This window comes from Manacus vitellinus, unplaced genomic scaffold (assembly GCF_001715985.3).
Source record: "Manacus vitellinus isolate BGI_N305 unplaced genomic scaffold, ASM171598v3 scaffold_4_pilon, whole genome shotgun sequence".
NCBI lineage: Eukaryota > Metazoa > Chordata > Aves > Passeriformes > Pipridae > Manacus > Manacus vitellinus.
This window is the reverse complement of record NW_021940604.1, coordinates 28,300,646-28,315,523: the sequence shown is the minus strand read 5'-3', so window position 1 is coordinate 28,315,523 and position 14,878 is coordinate 28,300,646. Positions and strand designations below refer to the sequence as shown.

Sequence of the window (14,878 nt, the reverse complement as noted above, 5' to 3'; positions counted from 1 at the left end):
AGCCCAATGCACTTCTGGCAATAGTGCAAAGTATGAATTTGTATGCCTCAACTTAGTTTGGAGGCCTTTATTTCTAGGCCTCATAGCTTACCACAGCTCCAGCTATGGAATAATTTCTAAACTGCTGCTCCTGGAGAACAAGGGGAGAGATTACGATGGATCTGGCCAACTGAGCGGTGACAGAAAGCAGCAACAGTGACCTGCATTTGAGAAGCAGGGGGGGGCAGCTTCCTTATGCAAAGCAGCATGTGCCTCTTGGTTCGAGGTCTGAAAGGCAAGAAAGTTATTTATCATGTTTGTTCTGCCCTTTAGACGCTTTTACTGCTCCACTTGTTATCACCAATTGTCTGTACTGTGAATAGCAGTTTTAAACAGCTGTGCAATCGCATTATATTAGTCAGGGGTACCTCTGCCACAGAGCCTCAGGACAACACATATGCTCTTATTAGTGTCAGGATTCTGCTCTGGCTCTTAATCATCCGGCTCCACTGATTACTGACAAGTCCCTCTTAGCCTCTAAGTTTTTGTGCCACACTTTCCTATCTGTGTCCTTTTGCTTTTGTTGCAGGACCTACAGGACAGAGGGGGATGCTTTACTGCATCTTAAATCAGAAAATGCCACATAGCCCTTGGCAGTTGAGCAAAACCTGGTTAGTTATTGCCAGGTAAGAAAAGGACGGTGTGGATGCAAGAGCAAACAGAGAGCATCCTGCTGTGGCTGAGGGGTCTCAGCTGGGGTGGGAGAACAAGGATGGCTTCACCTGCCACCTGCCGCTGTGCAGGACTCCAGGTGGCAAAGGCTGCCCAGTGAGCTGAAGGTTCTCAATCACCATGTCCTCATTTTGCCATCTTTCCACTGAGTGTCTCAGGCTTCTGAAACTGCCACAGTTGCAGGTTCCTGTGTGTGAGCTCCAGATTTGCCTCTAAATTTTGTGCCATTTTTGGCAAACGTACAACTCTGAACCCAACCTTTGTCCCTACCCAGCCTAGTGTTTTGGTACATACCTCTGACATGCAGTTTAGTTCAGTTTTTCCACAAAGCCTTAAAGCTGTCCAGAATAAGAATAAGAAACAGAACCATGCTTGCTGGTTCTGTTACCAGAGAGTCTGATCAGCACAGTGTGAGAGCTGATGCCAACACAAGTCTTTCATCCAGCTGGGAGTGTGCAAGGCAATGGGGCAGTTTGCAACCAGGGGGAACTCACAGTCCTTCAGGGAAGGTGTCCTTACAAGTCAGTAATGTAGCAGCAGTTACTGAATGCCGAGTTTGGAAGACAGTGTAATTCCGTGCCCTGAAGTCCTTAGATTTACACATTACAGCTAGTTAAATTTGCAGCTAACACTTTTGGGCCACAAGGTCCCGAGAGCTGTACTAAAGAGCTGTTCCCTGATCTCCTCTTTTGGGCCACTCCCATAATTAGTAATATTCAATTTTTTATATAGCATATTTAACCTTTGAGTCCTAAAATGTGTTAACAGCTCTTCTTAGCTATAAATAACCACAAAGACATCAGCTGCTTTGTGCTTGTCATCTAAAAAATAACCAGTTTGCACAAGCAGCAGCACCAACAGCATCTTCTGCCCCTTTAGTGTCTCTTGAGCATTTCACACCCAAGTGCTGACAAAAGACAGACTCACATGTTATGAGCCAGTGTGCAACAATTCCATTTCTGTACACTAATGGTTTTGTAATCCTTGCATTTCTAATTGTGGCTTATGACTTTCTTCTTAATTTAGCAGCTTTTGGGCAAAGTACCTGACTCTCAGAATAGCTGAAACTTCTCTAACTCTTTTTCCTTTAAGTTTTGCCTTCCCCAGTTACCCTCCCCCAGACCTGTACAGACACTTAGTACATCAGTTGCAGAATCAGGGAGAAAGAGATAATTGAATATTCACACATGCAGAAACAACACAGGCAGAATGTGGAACAATGTGGAAACAAGCGCGAAAAGAGGCGGCATCTGTTTATTGAAAATTAGAATGTAGAATAAATTAAGAGGGCAAGGTTAAAACACTTCATCTGCAGGCAGAGTTTGTAGGGGAGGGAAACTTTGCAGGAAGTTTAGCACATAGACCATATAAAGGGCTTATGTAGTTTTATTTTTGCAAAATGGATTTCCCTTACCCCCCCAAGGACATGTTACAGAGGGATAAAGTGTCCACATAAAGAATAGTTTTCCAATAGAGATGATTATATATAGCTGTTTCACAGTAATGCCAGAATTAAAATGCTTAAAATGTTAACGTTGCAATGCTTCAAGCACTGAAGAACAGAGTAAGTATTTTTAGCAATACCCTCAATTCATGTAAGTGAATGCTGTGCTAATTTTTCCACCAGTGCCTATGCAGGTCATGCTGGGCCTTTCTAAAACAAATAAGAAATTTAAGCTTGCATTTTTAATGCCTGTTTTGGTGTCATTCTACAAGGAGGAGGGTAGATTCAAGATGGTGTTTGATGGACAGGAAGATGCAGTGAAGTTGTTTGTGACATGGAATTACTCTGCTGACATTTCCAAAGGCCTGTAAAAATACCACATCTATGAATACAGGGTCTGAGTTTTTACAATTTTTTTTGTTGTTCTATACATACCTTCACACTTTATATATTAAGCCTGCAAAAGATTTACCATTTTAAAGCTGCTCAAATAGGCAAAAGCCATATCCTAGTCATTCATCATAAAACAAGCTTAATTATGCTAGGACATATTGACACTGCATCAGATTTTTAATCTTCAACATAATTTTATAACCATTGCTAACAGATGGGCTGATTACACTGAATTTGAGTTTTAAATAATAGTTAGAAATTCTAAAATATGATTAAACTGAAAATACCCATTGCATACATAATTTTCAAAAGCTACTGAAAGAAGGAAAACCAGAGCACAATAAAACCTCTTTTCTGTTTCCCGAGGGAAATACGTTGCATTTAAGTGGACAGTTATCAGAGTTCCTTAAATGGCCAAGCAGTGCATGCTATTGGCAGCTCCTCTTCTGTGCAGTTACAACAGATATGCAGAACCTTATTCTTTCTATAGGCCTGCTGCTCTTATTCCAGCATAAAAGGTGTGAATTTTTCTATTTCAGAAGCTATTTTATTGAAACAAGTGCCTTCTCCATCTCTGTTTTTTTTGTCATTGAAAATGAAAGCAAGGAGTAACTTAAATTACCGTGTTTCTGCTCTTTAATAACAATAACACATGAGGAATTCTTATAAAATAGAGGTACAACTTTGTGGGACTAATGGAAGTTGCATGTGAATTCTGAACAGAAGGTGTCTTTTTTTATGTTATCATTTTAAGGTTACTAAAGGGAAGATAAGCCAGACTTCTCTCTGTCTGCCATTGTTCATAATATGCTGGACATCTGTTTCATAGCACAAGGATGATAATGGGTCAGAGGTGATTGGTATCCTGAATTCTGGAATAGGAAAAATATAAAAATGAAATACTGTCTATTCAGATCTCAGTTTTATATATTGCAGAAAGAAAAGGGTATAGTAGTCCTCTTTTATCCTGGAACAGTGCTCTGGCCAATGAGATCAGCAAAGAAAATGTTCACAAGGCTCATGTCCACTGTCCTTCAGACAGGTCTCCTGTCAGCAGAGAGACACTGGTCACAGACCATGCACCAGGCTTGGGGAAAAAAAGCTTACTGAAATTAAATATTTTGTTAGAACTCCACTGACAAACAGCAATCCCATAGTTACGAGTAACTGATTAAGATTTCTGCTAATTTTGGCTGGGGTAGAGTTAATTTTTTTCACAGTGGCTGGTATGGGACTGTGTTTTGGATTTGTGCTGAACACAGGGTTGATAATATAGAGATGTTTTTATTACTGTTGAGCAGGGCTTACACAGAGCTAAGGCCTTTTCTGCTTCTCATACTGCCATGCTGGTGAGGAAACTGGGAATGCTTGGGAGGCTGGGAGCAGACACAGCTGGGACAGATGACCCCCACTGACCAAAGGGATATTCCATACCATATCACATCATGCTCAGTATATAGAGTAGGGGGAAGAAGAGGGGAACATTTGGAGTGATGGCATTTGTCTTCCCAAGTAACTGTTACATGTGATGGGGCCCTGCTCTCCTGGAGATGGCTGAACACCTGCCTGCCCATGGGAAGGACTGAATTAATTTCTTGTTTTGCTCTGCTTGTGTGCACAGCTTCAGCTTTTCCTAATAAACAGTCTTTTATCTCAACCCATGAGTTTTCTACCTTTCACACTCTCAATTCTCTCCCCAGTCCCACTGGTGGGGGAGTGAGTGAGTGACTGCATGGTGCTTGGCTGTTGGCTGGGCTTAAACCATGACAACATTCAAAATGGCTTAATGCCCCTAGCTTTTCATTATATGGAAGAGTTTGAATGCTGAAATTTCTCTGAACTAGGTACTCTGGCTACAACTTTATTTTCAGCATCTCTTCTCCATCAGTTGCAGAATTTACAACTGCAGTAAAGGTCTGTCCTTGCAAGCAGTGTTACTTTTAGACAACATACTGTGAGAGACCCTTTCCTTCCGAAAAGTAAAATGCTGCCCTAGTGCTACAAAAATGCAGGCCAAAGGAAGAGCCTATAAAAGCAGAAATCAGGCTGCCACTTCATGGTGACACTTCAGGATCAAAGCTGTGGCAATATAAAGCTGTCTGGATTGGTGACCTCTTAGTACAGTCAGCCTGCTCACCTGCAGCGTGTGGCTTTGGCACATCAGATCTGACTTTAACTCAGACCAAAGCAGTCTCTAACGCACTGTCTTGCACCCAACAGTGCTTTGCCTTTCAGCCCTTTGCTAATACTGAATGCTTCTGTGAGACAGCAGGTTGATGATCAGCACTGCCTTCTGCAGCAGCATATGTGGGCAGGCCCTGGCTGGAAAGAAGAGAATGAAGGAAGGACCCCGGTAGGGTTGCTAGGAATGGTGTTGCTCCAAGCCTGTGAGAGGACACAGAAGCCTGAATGTACTTAAAATCTATATTGTACTTAAAATCGGGATTTTCTTCTTTCCTCCTAATTGGTTTTGGATTGTTGTTTTGGTGTATGCTTGGTAAGTCAGTCTAGTCTAGCACTCTGCAAGCCTTCCTCTCATTAATATTATCAGAACTATCAGTCACATCTGCAAATGTCCATACCAAATAAGTAGACCAAACCAGATTGCCCATTTGGCAGTGGTTGATGAATATGATGCAAAATGCAGTATTTCTGCTCACATTAACTTTGTGACAGAGAAGAATGATAATTTCCAAACTGTTTAAATTAGTTTCTCATGCACCAGGAGCTGCTGTGCATTTACATAAAGTCCTGTTGCTTTTTCAGAAACTTCCAACCACTAGAGATAGTATTAAATATGTCTTTAACAACCTGCTAAACACATCATTAAATGCTTTGTTATAATATCTGCTCCATCCTTTAAAAGTCACAGTTTTTACTTTCAGGAAGTAATACTACAGTAAGACATTTGTTCTGTAATCTACTGAGTGGTAGGACTCAAAGATACCTCAATCTCTCTTTGGGGGGGAGTGTATTTTTTTTTTTAAGGAAAAAGCATTTTAGCAGCACAGTCCTCCTGAGATGAATAAAGCTCCTCCCAGGTACAGAAGCTTACAAGAAGCTACAATGCAAATTCAGTAAGTCACTTTCATAATGAAAAGAACCTCTATGTTCTGCACTATTAAGTAGCCTAAAGAGGCTTTTAGTTACTGCATTATCTGAAGTACCGATAGCCGATTTAGGCAAGAAGATTATCTAGTTCAACTTGATAAGATTACTGTAACAAAAGAGGAGCGGTTCTGAACAAGATTTTAGGGATTTTTGTGGAGCTATTAGACACAAAAATAATCTTTCCTTCCCATTAACACTGTAAAGTTAAAATGTGAGTAACTTTAAAAGTAAGAGCCTGTTCACCAGTGTTGCCATGAAGGGCAGATTTACCACTCTCAAAGTCCAGTAAGTAGTTTCAGAAATACTGATTATCTAGGGAAGTGAAAAAATGTGGATACCACAGCCATTAATAAAAGTTCCCTGAGAACTTTAGAGAAGAAAAATGTAGAAAAAGTTACAGAGCTAGATCCATCCCAGAAAGATCAATAACACAGCAAAACAGTTGAAAATCCAACTTTTCAGGCAAACAGGAATAATGACTAGCCTATGATCAAATGATGATAATTTCCATTAGAAGTTAATCCTCTCTTCTTTTTCCCTCACACTTAGTCTAAGTTAAGTGGATAATTAACAGTGTCATGGCTAATGAAAAGATCATAGGATCCCTGGAAATTATGAATTAATTTTAAGAACATAGTATTGAAAAGGGAGAGAATGGGAAATCTGAACCTACCTTTTCTTATATTACCCACAAAGACAACAGAGAGATTTTACATTGGAATCTGAAAGACTTAAATGTTTTAATACAGGTGGAAGGTTAAGACAACTATATACATTCTGTGCAACATAAGCACAAGCTCTCTCTTAATAACACTATACTGGCAGAACATCAACATCATCATACTGGCAGAACTCCCAGTGAATACACTGCATTCAACAAGTTCAGTACTAGAGAGCACAGGTTTTTCTTATTCTGCTAAAATAATAAATTAGGAAGTACAAAGTTAAGATTTTCTTATGGACAGACTGAATAAGATTTTTGAAAGTACACTGTTAAGAGGGACAGGTCTCAATGTGAACTGAGTTGTGAAATTAATTCTTTGAAATCCTGTCTTGTATGTTGCAATAGAGGCTCTGTTCATACAGGCATTTAAATATGTAATAAATTAGCTGTATCTTTCAGTCACCATCCATCAGTATATTGAGTTAATCTTCAGATGCATGACACTATTAAATACCACAGAAATTTTTAAAATTAATACATAAATTGGGGAAAAAAAACAACCACAAAATTGATAAATGTATTTCCATTGTAAGATAAAGAACTTGTCTACTGTGTCATAGAGTATAGTTTTAGGTATTGACAGTGTCACAACATCCAAGAGGAAAGAATTAATCACTAGCACACTACTCATCTGTCTCATTTTCCAGTTTTTGTATCTCATTTTGTCCAGCCTCTGCGAGGTAAGATAAGAGTCTTTTATAGGCTTCTCTGTTGAGAAAAAAAAACAACAAAACAAACCAAAAGAATGTAACACATTACTTAAACAATCTCACACATCCTAGGAGTAAAAGCACATAATTCCCAAAATCATTGTTTACATATCGGGATATTAAAACATGGGAGCTACCCCCCACCTATTCAACTGTTTTGTTTGCTTTGAATTTTTTACTATGGACAGATTGGAAGAAGGATAAGAATTGCATTGCTCATGACTAGAAGAGTAGTGAAGATGCCTAGAAGTCTACTTGTTTAGTAAACTGCTGTGAAATAGAAATTCTTCATTTTAAAAGGCTTAGATGAGATTAGCATTCAGACTTCATTATGTTTGCCCTCTCATTTCTGCCTAAGAAATTTCTGACTCACACCACAGCACAGTGATGTGAGCCACTGGCACTAAGGTGCAGGCTGGCACTAACACATATTTAGACCAACATCCTCAACCAAGGACAACGACTGTTTTAAAATAAACCTGGAATTCAGAAGGGAACTGTCACTCAAGTGGATTTTCCAGAAGAGTGCATATGTGTTGATGAGACTTTTCACCTTAAGTTCATTCTAATACTCTCCAACCTAGACAATATAATTATTGTTAAGGTACTGTCTCTGACATTTAGGTATTTTCTAATTACGTATTCTTGTCATGAAATATCAACTTGAGCAAACAAAACTGAAGTTTTCATACTAGTTCCCTGCAATAACAACACTGGACATCACCACTATAATGCAACTTCTGAACTTTGCTTCTTATATATATACCTGGGTTTGCACTTCCTTGTCTACAGTAATTGCACAGAATATATTAATATAATGTTATTTAGTGGCCAGGACTGAAGAGAGAAAATCAGGTATTAGTGTTCTTACAATAAAATGCTCATGGATCACCTCAGACTGCTGCGTCATGGAGCATATTACAAATACGAATTATTAACACAAAACATTGACAACAGATTAGATAATACACAGTTTTAAGTGATGAGGCTAAAAAAATTGTAATCAGTAATCTCCAAGCATATATTTCAGGAAGCTAAAGCAACCTGCATTCCTTCAGTATTTTATAGATTGTGGGATGAATTTTACCATAATAACAGAATTTAACAACAAAAAAAAAAATTGGCTATGAAATACATTCATGGCCAGGCTTCACGAATGAAGATTTGGGAAGGCTCTATCCACATTTGCTACAGGCACGCTGGTGGCTTATGAGGCCAATACGAGACAGTCATATCTGATTGCAAAAGGCACAGCAGAAAGACTCCTTAGATGGTGTATTCTGCAAGACATGGTTCTTTTTGCGTTGCCTTTTCTCCTCGAGTGATCCTGCGTGTGTTCTCAAAGGAGACAGCTGCGTTATAGATGGCTCAAAGGAGACAGCTGCGTTATAGAGGGCCATACTTGAATATACCATAATTTTACATATGACCCATTAAGTCCTCTAAAACAGGGACTGATAGGAAAATTATTTGGGGCAGGAATTCTTTATTCTATTTTGCAACATACAGTGGAGCGAGCAGAGGCAACGTGCTTCACATAAATTCTGCTGGGGTGTGCAGACCCTCGTATCAAAACATCTCTGGAAATATTTAGCAAATATAGATGGCTTAAAACCACAAAAGGCTTGAGTTAAGGCAGATTTCTGGCTGAACACCCTTAAAAAATGACTCATTATCTGTGCTGCTGTCGTAAAACTGCTTTTTTTCAAGAGAATAAACCTCTGCTGCTCATTGTTGAAAACCAAAATTAAATAAAAATCAAACCTCTGTGCAGCATTTCTTCCAAGACCTTGTTTGTACTCCAAATCCTTCAGAGACTGTGTGATTGTGGGAATCAGGCTGGTAACTAACATCTGATCCAAGACTGCCACTGTTTCTAGTATGCTGAAAACCCGGTGATCATAGACAGCGGTATAATCCTGGATAAACTGCCTGAGGGGGACACAGAGGCATTTAATGCAGGGTCAAAACTAGATGCAGAGAACATGCCAAGAACAACTGAAGAGTCTAATCAGAACAAGCAATCTAGCTGCATGACAATTTTCATATTGTTACACTGGAGTACACTACTTGGGATACTTTGTTTAAACGAAGACATGCTTTTGAAGCCTAATGCTAAAAATCCCACACGTTTATTTTTAAGCAAATTGGCAGATTCTGCTGCTGTTACACCAGGGATGACTTGTTCTGAAGCACTGCACTTTGTAATGTGTCTGAATGCAAAACTAAAACATGTATTTATTATTTAATAAATAATATTTGTAAGGAAAAAAGATGAACAAGAGTTCTAGATTCAAATTTGCAGAAATAACATTGGCATTTCTTGTAAGGCTCCACTGGACCTTCAGCAGGGTAGACAGCAGGATGGAAGCACACTCATTTGCCTTCCTGAGGGTTTGAGGTCTTACAAGATCACAGATTACATTCAAATCAGAAGTAACACCCTAGGGATGACACATCCCATGGAGGTGACGAATCAGGTACAGACTGGCATGCCTACAAACATCCATTCTTATTTTGAAGAGTCTCTCTGAAGCTTTCATCTAGACCTGACCTAATACAGCAGCAGTGCTTAAGGATTGCAGAATGTCTTCAGGTGTCAGGTCATGCAGTTCTTCTACTGTATCCATGTTAGAAACAGGATTCATTTTGCATAAGTATGGAATAAGCATAATTTACATTACAATAATCTATCATTGTCGTAAAAGCAAATAAAAAAGCTAAGTTTGCTATATGAAGATTCGATCTCCATTATATGCACTTCAAATTAGGCACCCACATCTTTCACAGCACCTAACACTGACCGTCACCATTTCTGAGGAGTTTTTCCCATTGCAGCAGCAACATACCTCCCTACTATATATCTTTGAAAACAGTACCTCATCCATAAGAAAGTAGGTATGTTTCCCCCTTCTATTTTTTAACTCTGGTTTTCTGGCCAAGCTGTGTTCAAAACTAGTGCCAAAAGTACCATTACTTAAATACCATAAACAAACAACAATGCAGTATGTTAAGGATAGTTATCTATTTAAAAAAAACATGTTTGCTGTCAATTGGCTTGCAGTAGCTTCGATGCCAATTGGCATATTTTCTGGTTACCTAAATACAGAAGTCAGCTGGGTGGCATGTTCTCCTCCTGACCCTGCTTGGCAGCCTTCTACCACGTTCTGTACAATGTCTGTAGATATTTTTTTAACTGTAAAAGAAAAAAATCACAAGATTCACACAGAGCTCTTGAACTGACCATCTGGAGAATGTCTTTCATGAAGACTAAAATTTTTAAATGAGAAGAAAAGGTTTCATTATACTTTGATGCAAGTGAAATTGCTGTGAAAGCAGTTAGATTGGCTATAAAGAACAGAATGAGTCACAGATTTATGCAAAAGTCTTATTTTCACCACTATTATCCTTTAAACATGCAGATTTTTAAGTACACAATGGTCTTTTTAAGTAAAAGTAAAGAGATACACACTTATTGGAAATAGAGATTTTATTTAAATGTAAGTTCTGTTTATATTCTTTAATCATTCCTATTTATTTAAAAGAAAGGTAGTCATAGCATTATATCCTGCCCTAAGTTACATAGATCTAGTACTTTCAATGGTGAATATTTTTCTGAAATCCACCCTAACTTGTTTTTAAGGGAAACAAACAACCAACCAACCCTTCATTATTTTATTAATAATTGTTTTTAAATAAATACTCAAGTTGGAAGATACAGCTCTTCCTTTATAAAGGTGGAACTGGGCTGCAAGGACTTTTCTAGAAGGGTGTAGCAGAGGCCTGTCCAGGCAGGCAGTGAGCTGGTGGCTACAGCAGCACAACACTTCCAGCCCATTCTAATCCCCAGCCCATTGCAAGGTGAGTCCTCTCAGCTTCCAGCAGGTATGGCCGTAATGGTAAAAGAGGGAAGAAAGTTGTGTGATGATTCAGCTAATTTCCTAAGCACATCTTGTCCTTGAAACTGTTATAGACCAGAATCAAAAAGTACTTTATTAGAGAAAATTCCCAGGAGAAGTCAGAAGTGAATCCCAATTTTGCTTAATGCCTCTACTAGCAGCTTATGCACATTCATTATATAATGATAGGGTGAACAGAGTGCTTCATTTTTTAAGAAGCTAAAAATAAAGAAGTTCTTGCTATGAAACAAAGCATACTAAAAGAAGAAAGAAGACTCAAAGATGCCTTTGGAGAGCAACATGCTACTTTTAATCCATTTATAATACATCTATGGGGAGAACACATGCCAGTCTTATTTGGTATCAAAGTTTTAGGTCGAAGAAAACTTCCACAGTTGCCAAGTCTAGATGGGAAGGACAGGGAGAAAGGAAATGCTCTTCAGATTCCTGAGAAATTGATTGGTTCATCAGAGAGCAAAACACAGCAGGACTTCTCTGCCTCAAAGAGAGAAGTCCCAGACCAGTCAATGAAAAAAAAACCAAAAAAACTTGTCCAGTTTAGCTGGCCAGATGATCTTATTCACCTCATCTGAGAGTCTTAAATACTGGGATGAAAGATGCTCAGCAGTAAAAACATCCTACAGGTGTGGAGAGATGTACTTAAAGCAAACAAACAGCTCACCTTGTAGCTCATTAACCAATACCATGCATTTCAACACAGATGGGAGAACTAATTCAATGTCACATAGTTCAGTGCTCTGGGTTCTCTGAAGTACTTCAAGAATGAAAGCAAGAACGGAGGCCAAGCGAGGAGGTGGAGCATTGCCTTTGAACTGCATGTAGTTTTCACTGAGAAGACAAAGCAAACCAGAACAAAGTCTATAATTTGGTGTTTTTTCCATTCAGTGCAAGCACCATATACCTTAAAATAACTGTAATATTTCAGCAGGAGGCCTATTACATAGATTTCTATCTTTATCTGGGCTCAAATAATGGATTCTATTTGTCTTAGTCTTAGCAACGACTCCCAGTTTGTCAGAGGACAGTGATGCCTTCTGACTTCTGGTGAGAGGGAACTGAGAAATAAGAGCTATCATAATTACAGTTAAAAAGCCAAGTGTGACTATAAAATTTCAAATACAAAGGCAGCATCAGAGTTGAATAAATGAAGGAGCTGAGATTCTAAGATCCTAACCCAACATCCATAATGCAGCTGTTATTCAACTATGTTATTGAGCTTTTGTGCTTTTGTAAATTCACAGTCCAACTTGTGGTAACAGCTCTGCTGTTATACTGGTACTGTTATTTTATTTTTGACAACACTATGTTGTAACGGGACACCAATGACTGCTTTTGCTCTGACAGAATTAACACAATCATCTCCAGTATAAAATCTGGCATAAAGATAAAAGGTTGATCTGCAATAGGAGCAAATTTTAACATCGCACAAAGGGAGTGTTCCAATTTAAACACCTTGATTTGTTGTTTTTCCACAAAAGAATACAAGAATACAAACTACTGTTGGTTTGACATCAATTAATGAAATCTGAAGACAATATGTTTAAATTGAAGCATTCCAGACAGAAGAGTGCAGGTGAAAAGAACACAAGATTGGTTCATTAGTCAGCAAGAACACTCCAAAAACCTTCGAAAAAAGCTTTTTAGATATTTAATATTAGTTACTGTTATCTACTCAAACAAGGCATGCATGTTTACTGAGCAATGCATCAATTAAAAAACCAGCATCATTGTTAAAACTCAGTAAGGGGTGCTCTTACACCTTTCAAATGGAACCTGACTTTCAGAGCTCTGGGTACTGCATTGGACAGCTTCAGAGCACTGAAGCTATGTGTGTGACTAGGCAAATGAAAGCTGTAACAACTTTACTTCCATATTTCTTACATTATGTGGTCTTACTTTAATATTAGCAACTCTAAAATCTTCTATCCCATTAATTACTCTGAAAATTTCCCACATTTTTTTGGGGTGCCCTTCCACTAAAAGTGGGGTGCTTTATTTTAGCTCTTTTATTGTAGCTCTGACATAATACACTCCTGAAGGTGTGGTTCCATTTCCTCTGTGTGGCAGCAATATATTGACTAGCTTCCATATGGCAAAGTGGCCAGAAAACTCTGTACCTATTTGTTTACAGACCCAGCAACTGCTTCCTGACCACCTAACAGTTTGCAAATCAGTGTTGCTCACTTCTTCTACATTCTTCCCAGATCCCTAAGGAATGTTTCACATCTTAAAAATCACCAAGTGCCATTACAGCTTTGGAACTTTCTTTCCACTATCAATCTCAATGTTCACACATGCATGCACACATTCAAAACTAACTTAATTAAGGTGACAAAGTTTGAGTATACATAAGTTAAAAACATGTCAGAACTAAGATTGTGAAATCTTAATTCACTCCTCTAATATGTGACAATACAGACTTTACTTACAGGATTGCCTATTATATTTACTCTGAAATTATTTTTCTAATCAATAGGTATACACACTCTTTAACAAATAAAAATCCAATTACCTTGGATATAAGCAATCACCTTGCATTCGATGGGGTTTAATTTTTTTCCCAACACAGACAAAAAGTATGAATTGTTCACTGTTCTGCAGTATATAAAACAAAGCTTCAACCTTTCAGCAGCAGGGACACAGATTTATAGCTGCTGTTGACATTGTGTGAGCAGTGACAGCACAGCAAACAAGTACCGTCTCCCTGCCTCTATGTCTTCCTCTTCCCACAGCCTCAGTTTTCCATTTCCCCTGGGTAGCTGGCACACCTGTGTATACCCTGACACTTACAGAGCAATGAGGCCCCTCCATGCACAGGTAACTGTGGCAGCTATAAGCACTACACCTCTGTGACCCTAAATACAGTCTGAGACACAAATGTATGATGATGCATATTGGAATGTAATTCTTCTAGAAAATTACTTCCTTTTCATGTGACCTCATGCAATAGTTTTTCTTATGGCCTAGAACCTTTATCCTTAATTACTGTCTCACAAGTCTTTCCAATTTTACTCTCCTGATGTATACATGCTGTCCTTCCTTTGCTCCCTGCCCAGCAAATCACAGGCTCTTCCTACAGCCACACTATCAGTTAACTGTGAAGAAAACAGAGGCATTCCCTCTCTAATTAGCTATTTCTGAAATCTGAATAAGTGATGTTTTTTACTTCACTAGTCCTTACCTTATGACATGCAAAGTGGTCTTCCGTAGACGGAGCATCTGTGGGGCTGTAATGGAACTGCATAAAGCAGTCAGCATAGGATGCTGTCCAGTACCAGGCACAGTCAGAGAAGAAGGGAGAAATCGTCCAAAATAGTGTCGAATAATGCTCCCAAGGAGTTGATTTAAATAGGCACCCTGTGTTTGAGACTGACAGCATATGAAGGACAGGCCCTGTAGAAGAAAATTATAGGAAGTGAGAAATTGAATAAATTTTTAACAATACTTTTGAATAAATCTTTAGCAACTGTAGGCTAAATACACACTACACGCTGCATAAACTGCTGCACACAGAGTAACTACTGCCTGTTAAATAAGCATCAGTAATTTGGTGCAGATATGACGGTCTGCAAATGAAGACAGAGGCAGGCAAGGCTTCCAAAAGAGAGAAAAATCTTTTACTAGACTAATTAATATACTGGAAGATAAGCTTTGGGACACGCAAGCTCCCTTTCAAATTTAAAATAAAACTTTGGCATTTCAGATCTGAGAACATTTCTGTGCCCGAAAGCTCCTTATTTCTTTTTCAATCCTGTATGTGGTGTAATGAAGTATATTAGTCAGGTAAGATTTAAGAAGGGAGAGAAAGAATAAATACCTCACTTGTTTGTAAAGGACAGTGTGAAATGCTTGTATGAATGATATA

The 14,878-nt window shown here is 38.6% G+C and overlaps 1 protein-coding gene across 1 annotated transcript in view; it reads right to left on the bottom strand.

The window, feature by feature from the left end:
- Positions 1-4,969: 4,969 nt before the first annotated feature.
- Positions 4,970-14,878, bottom strand: part of MMS22L (MMS22 like, DNA repair protein) — a 98,478-nt gene continuing 88,569 nt past the window's right edge. Inside the window, exons 21-25 of the mRNA XM_008932011.3 lie at positions 14,195-14,406; positions 11,675-11,841; positions 10,193-10,289; positions 8,858-9,025; positions 4,970-7,091 (exon numbers count right to left, since the gene is read on the bottom strand). Coding sequence (XP_008930259.3) covers positions 7,007-7,091; positions 8,858-9,025; positions 10,193-10,289; positions 11,675-11,841; positions 14,195-14,406 — 729 coding nt within the window. The 3' untranslated portion in view covers positions 4,970-7,006. The remainder of the gene's footprint in view (positions 7,092-8,857; positions 9,026-10,192; positions 10,290-11,674; positions 11,842-14,194; positions 14,407-14,878) is intronic.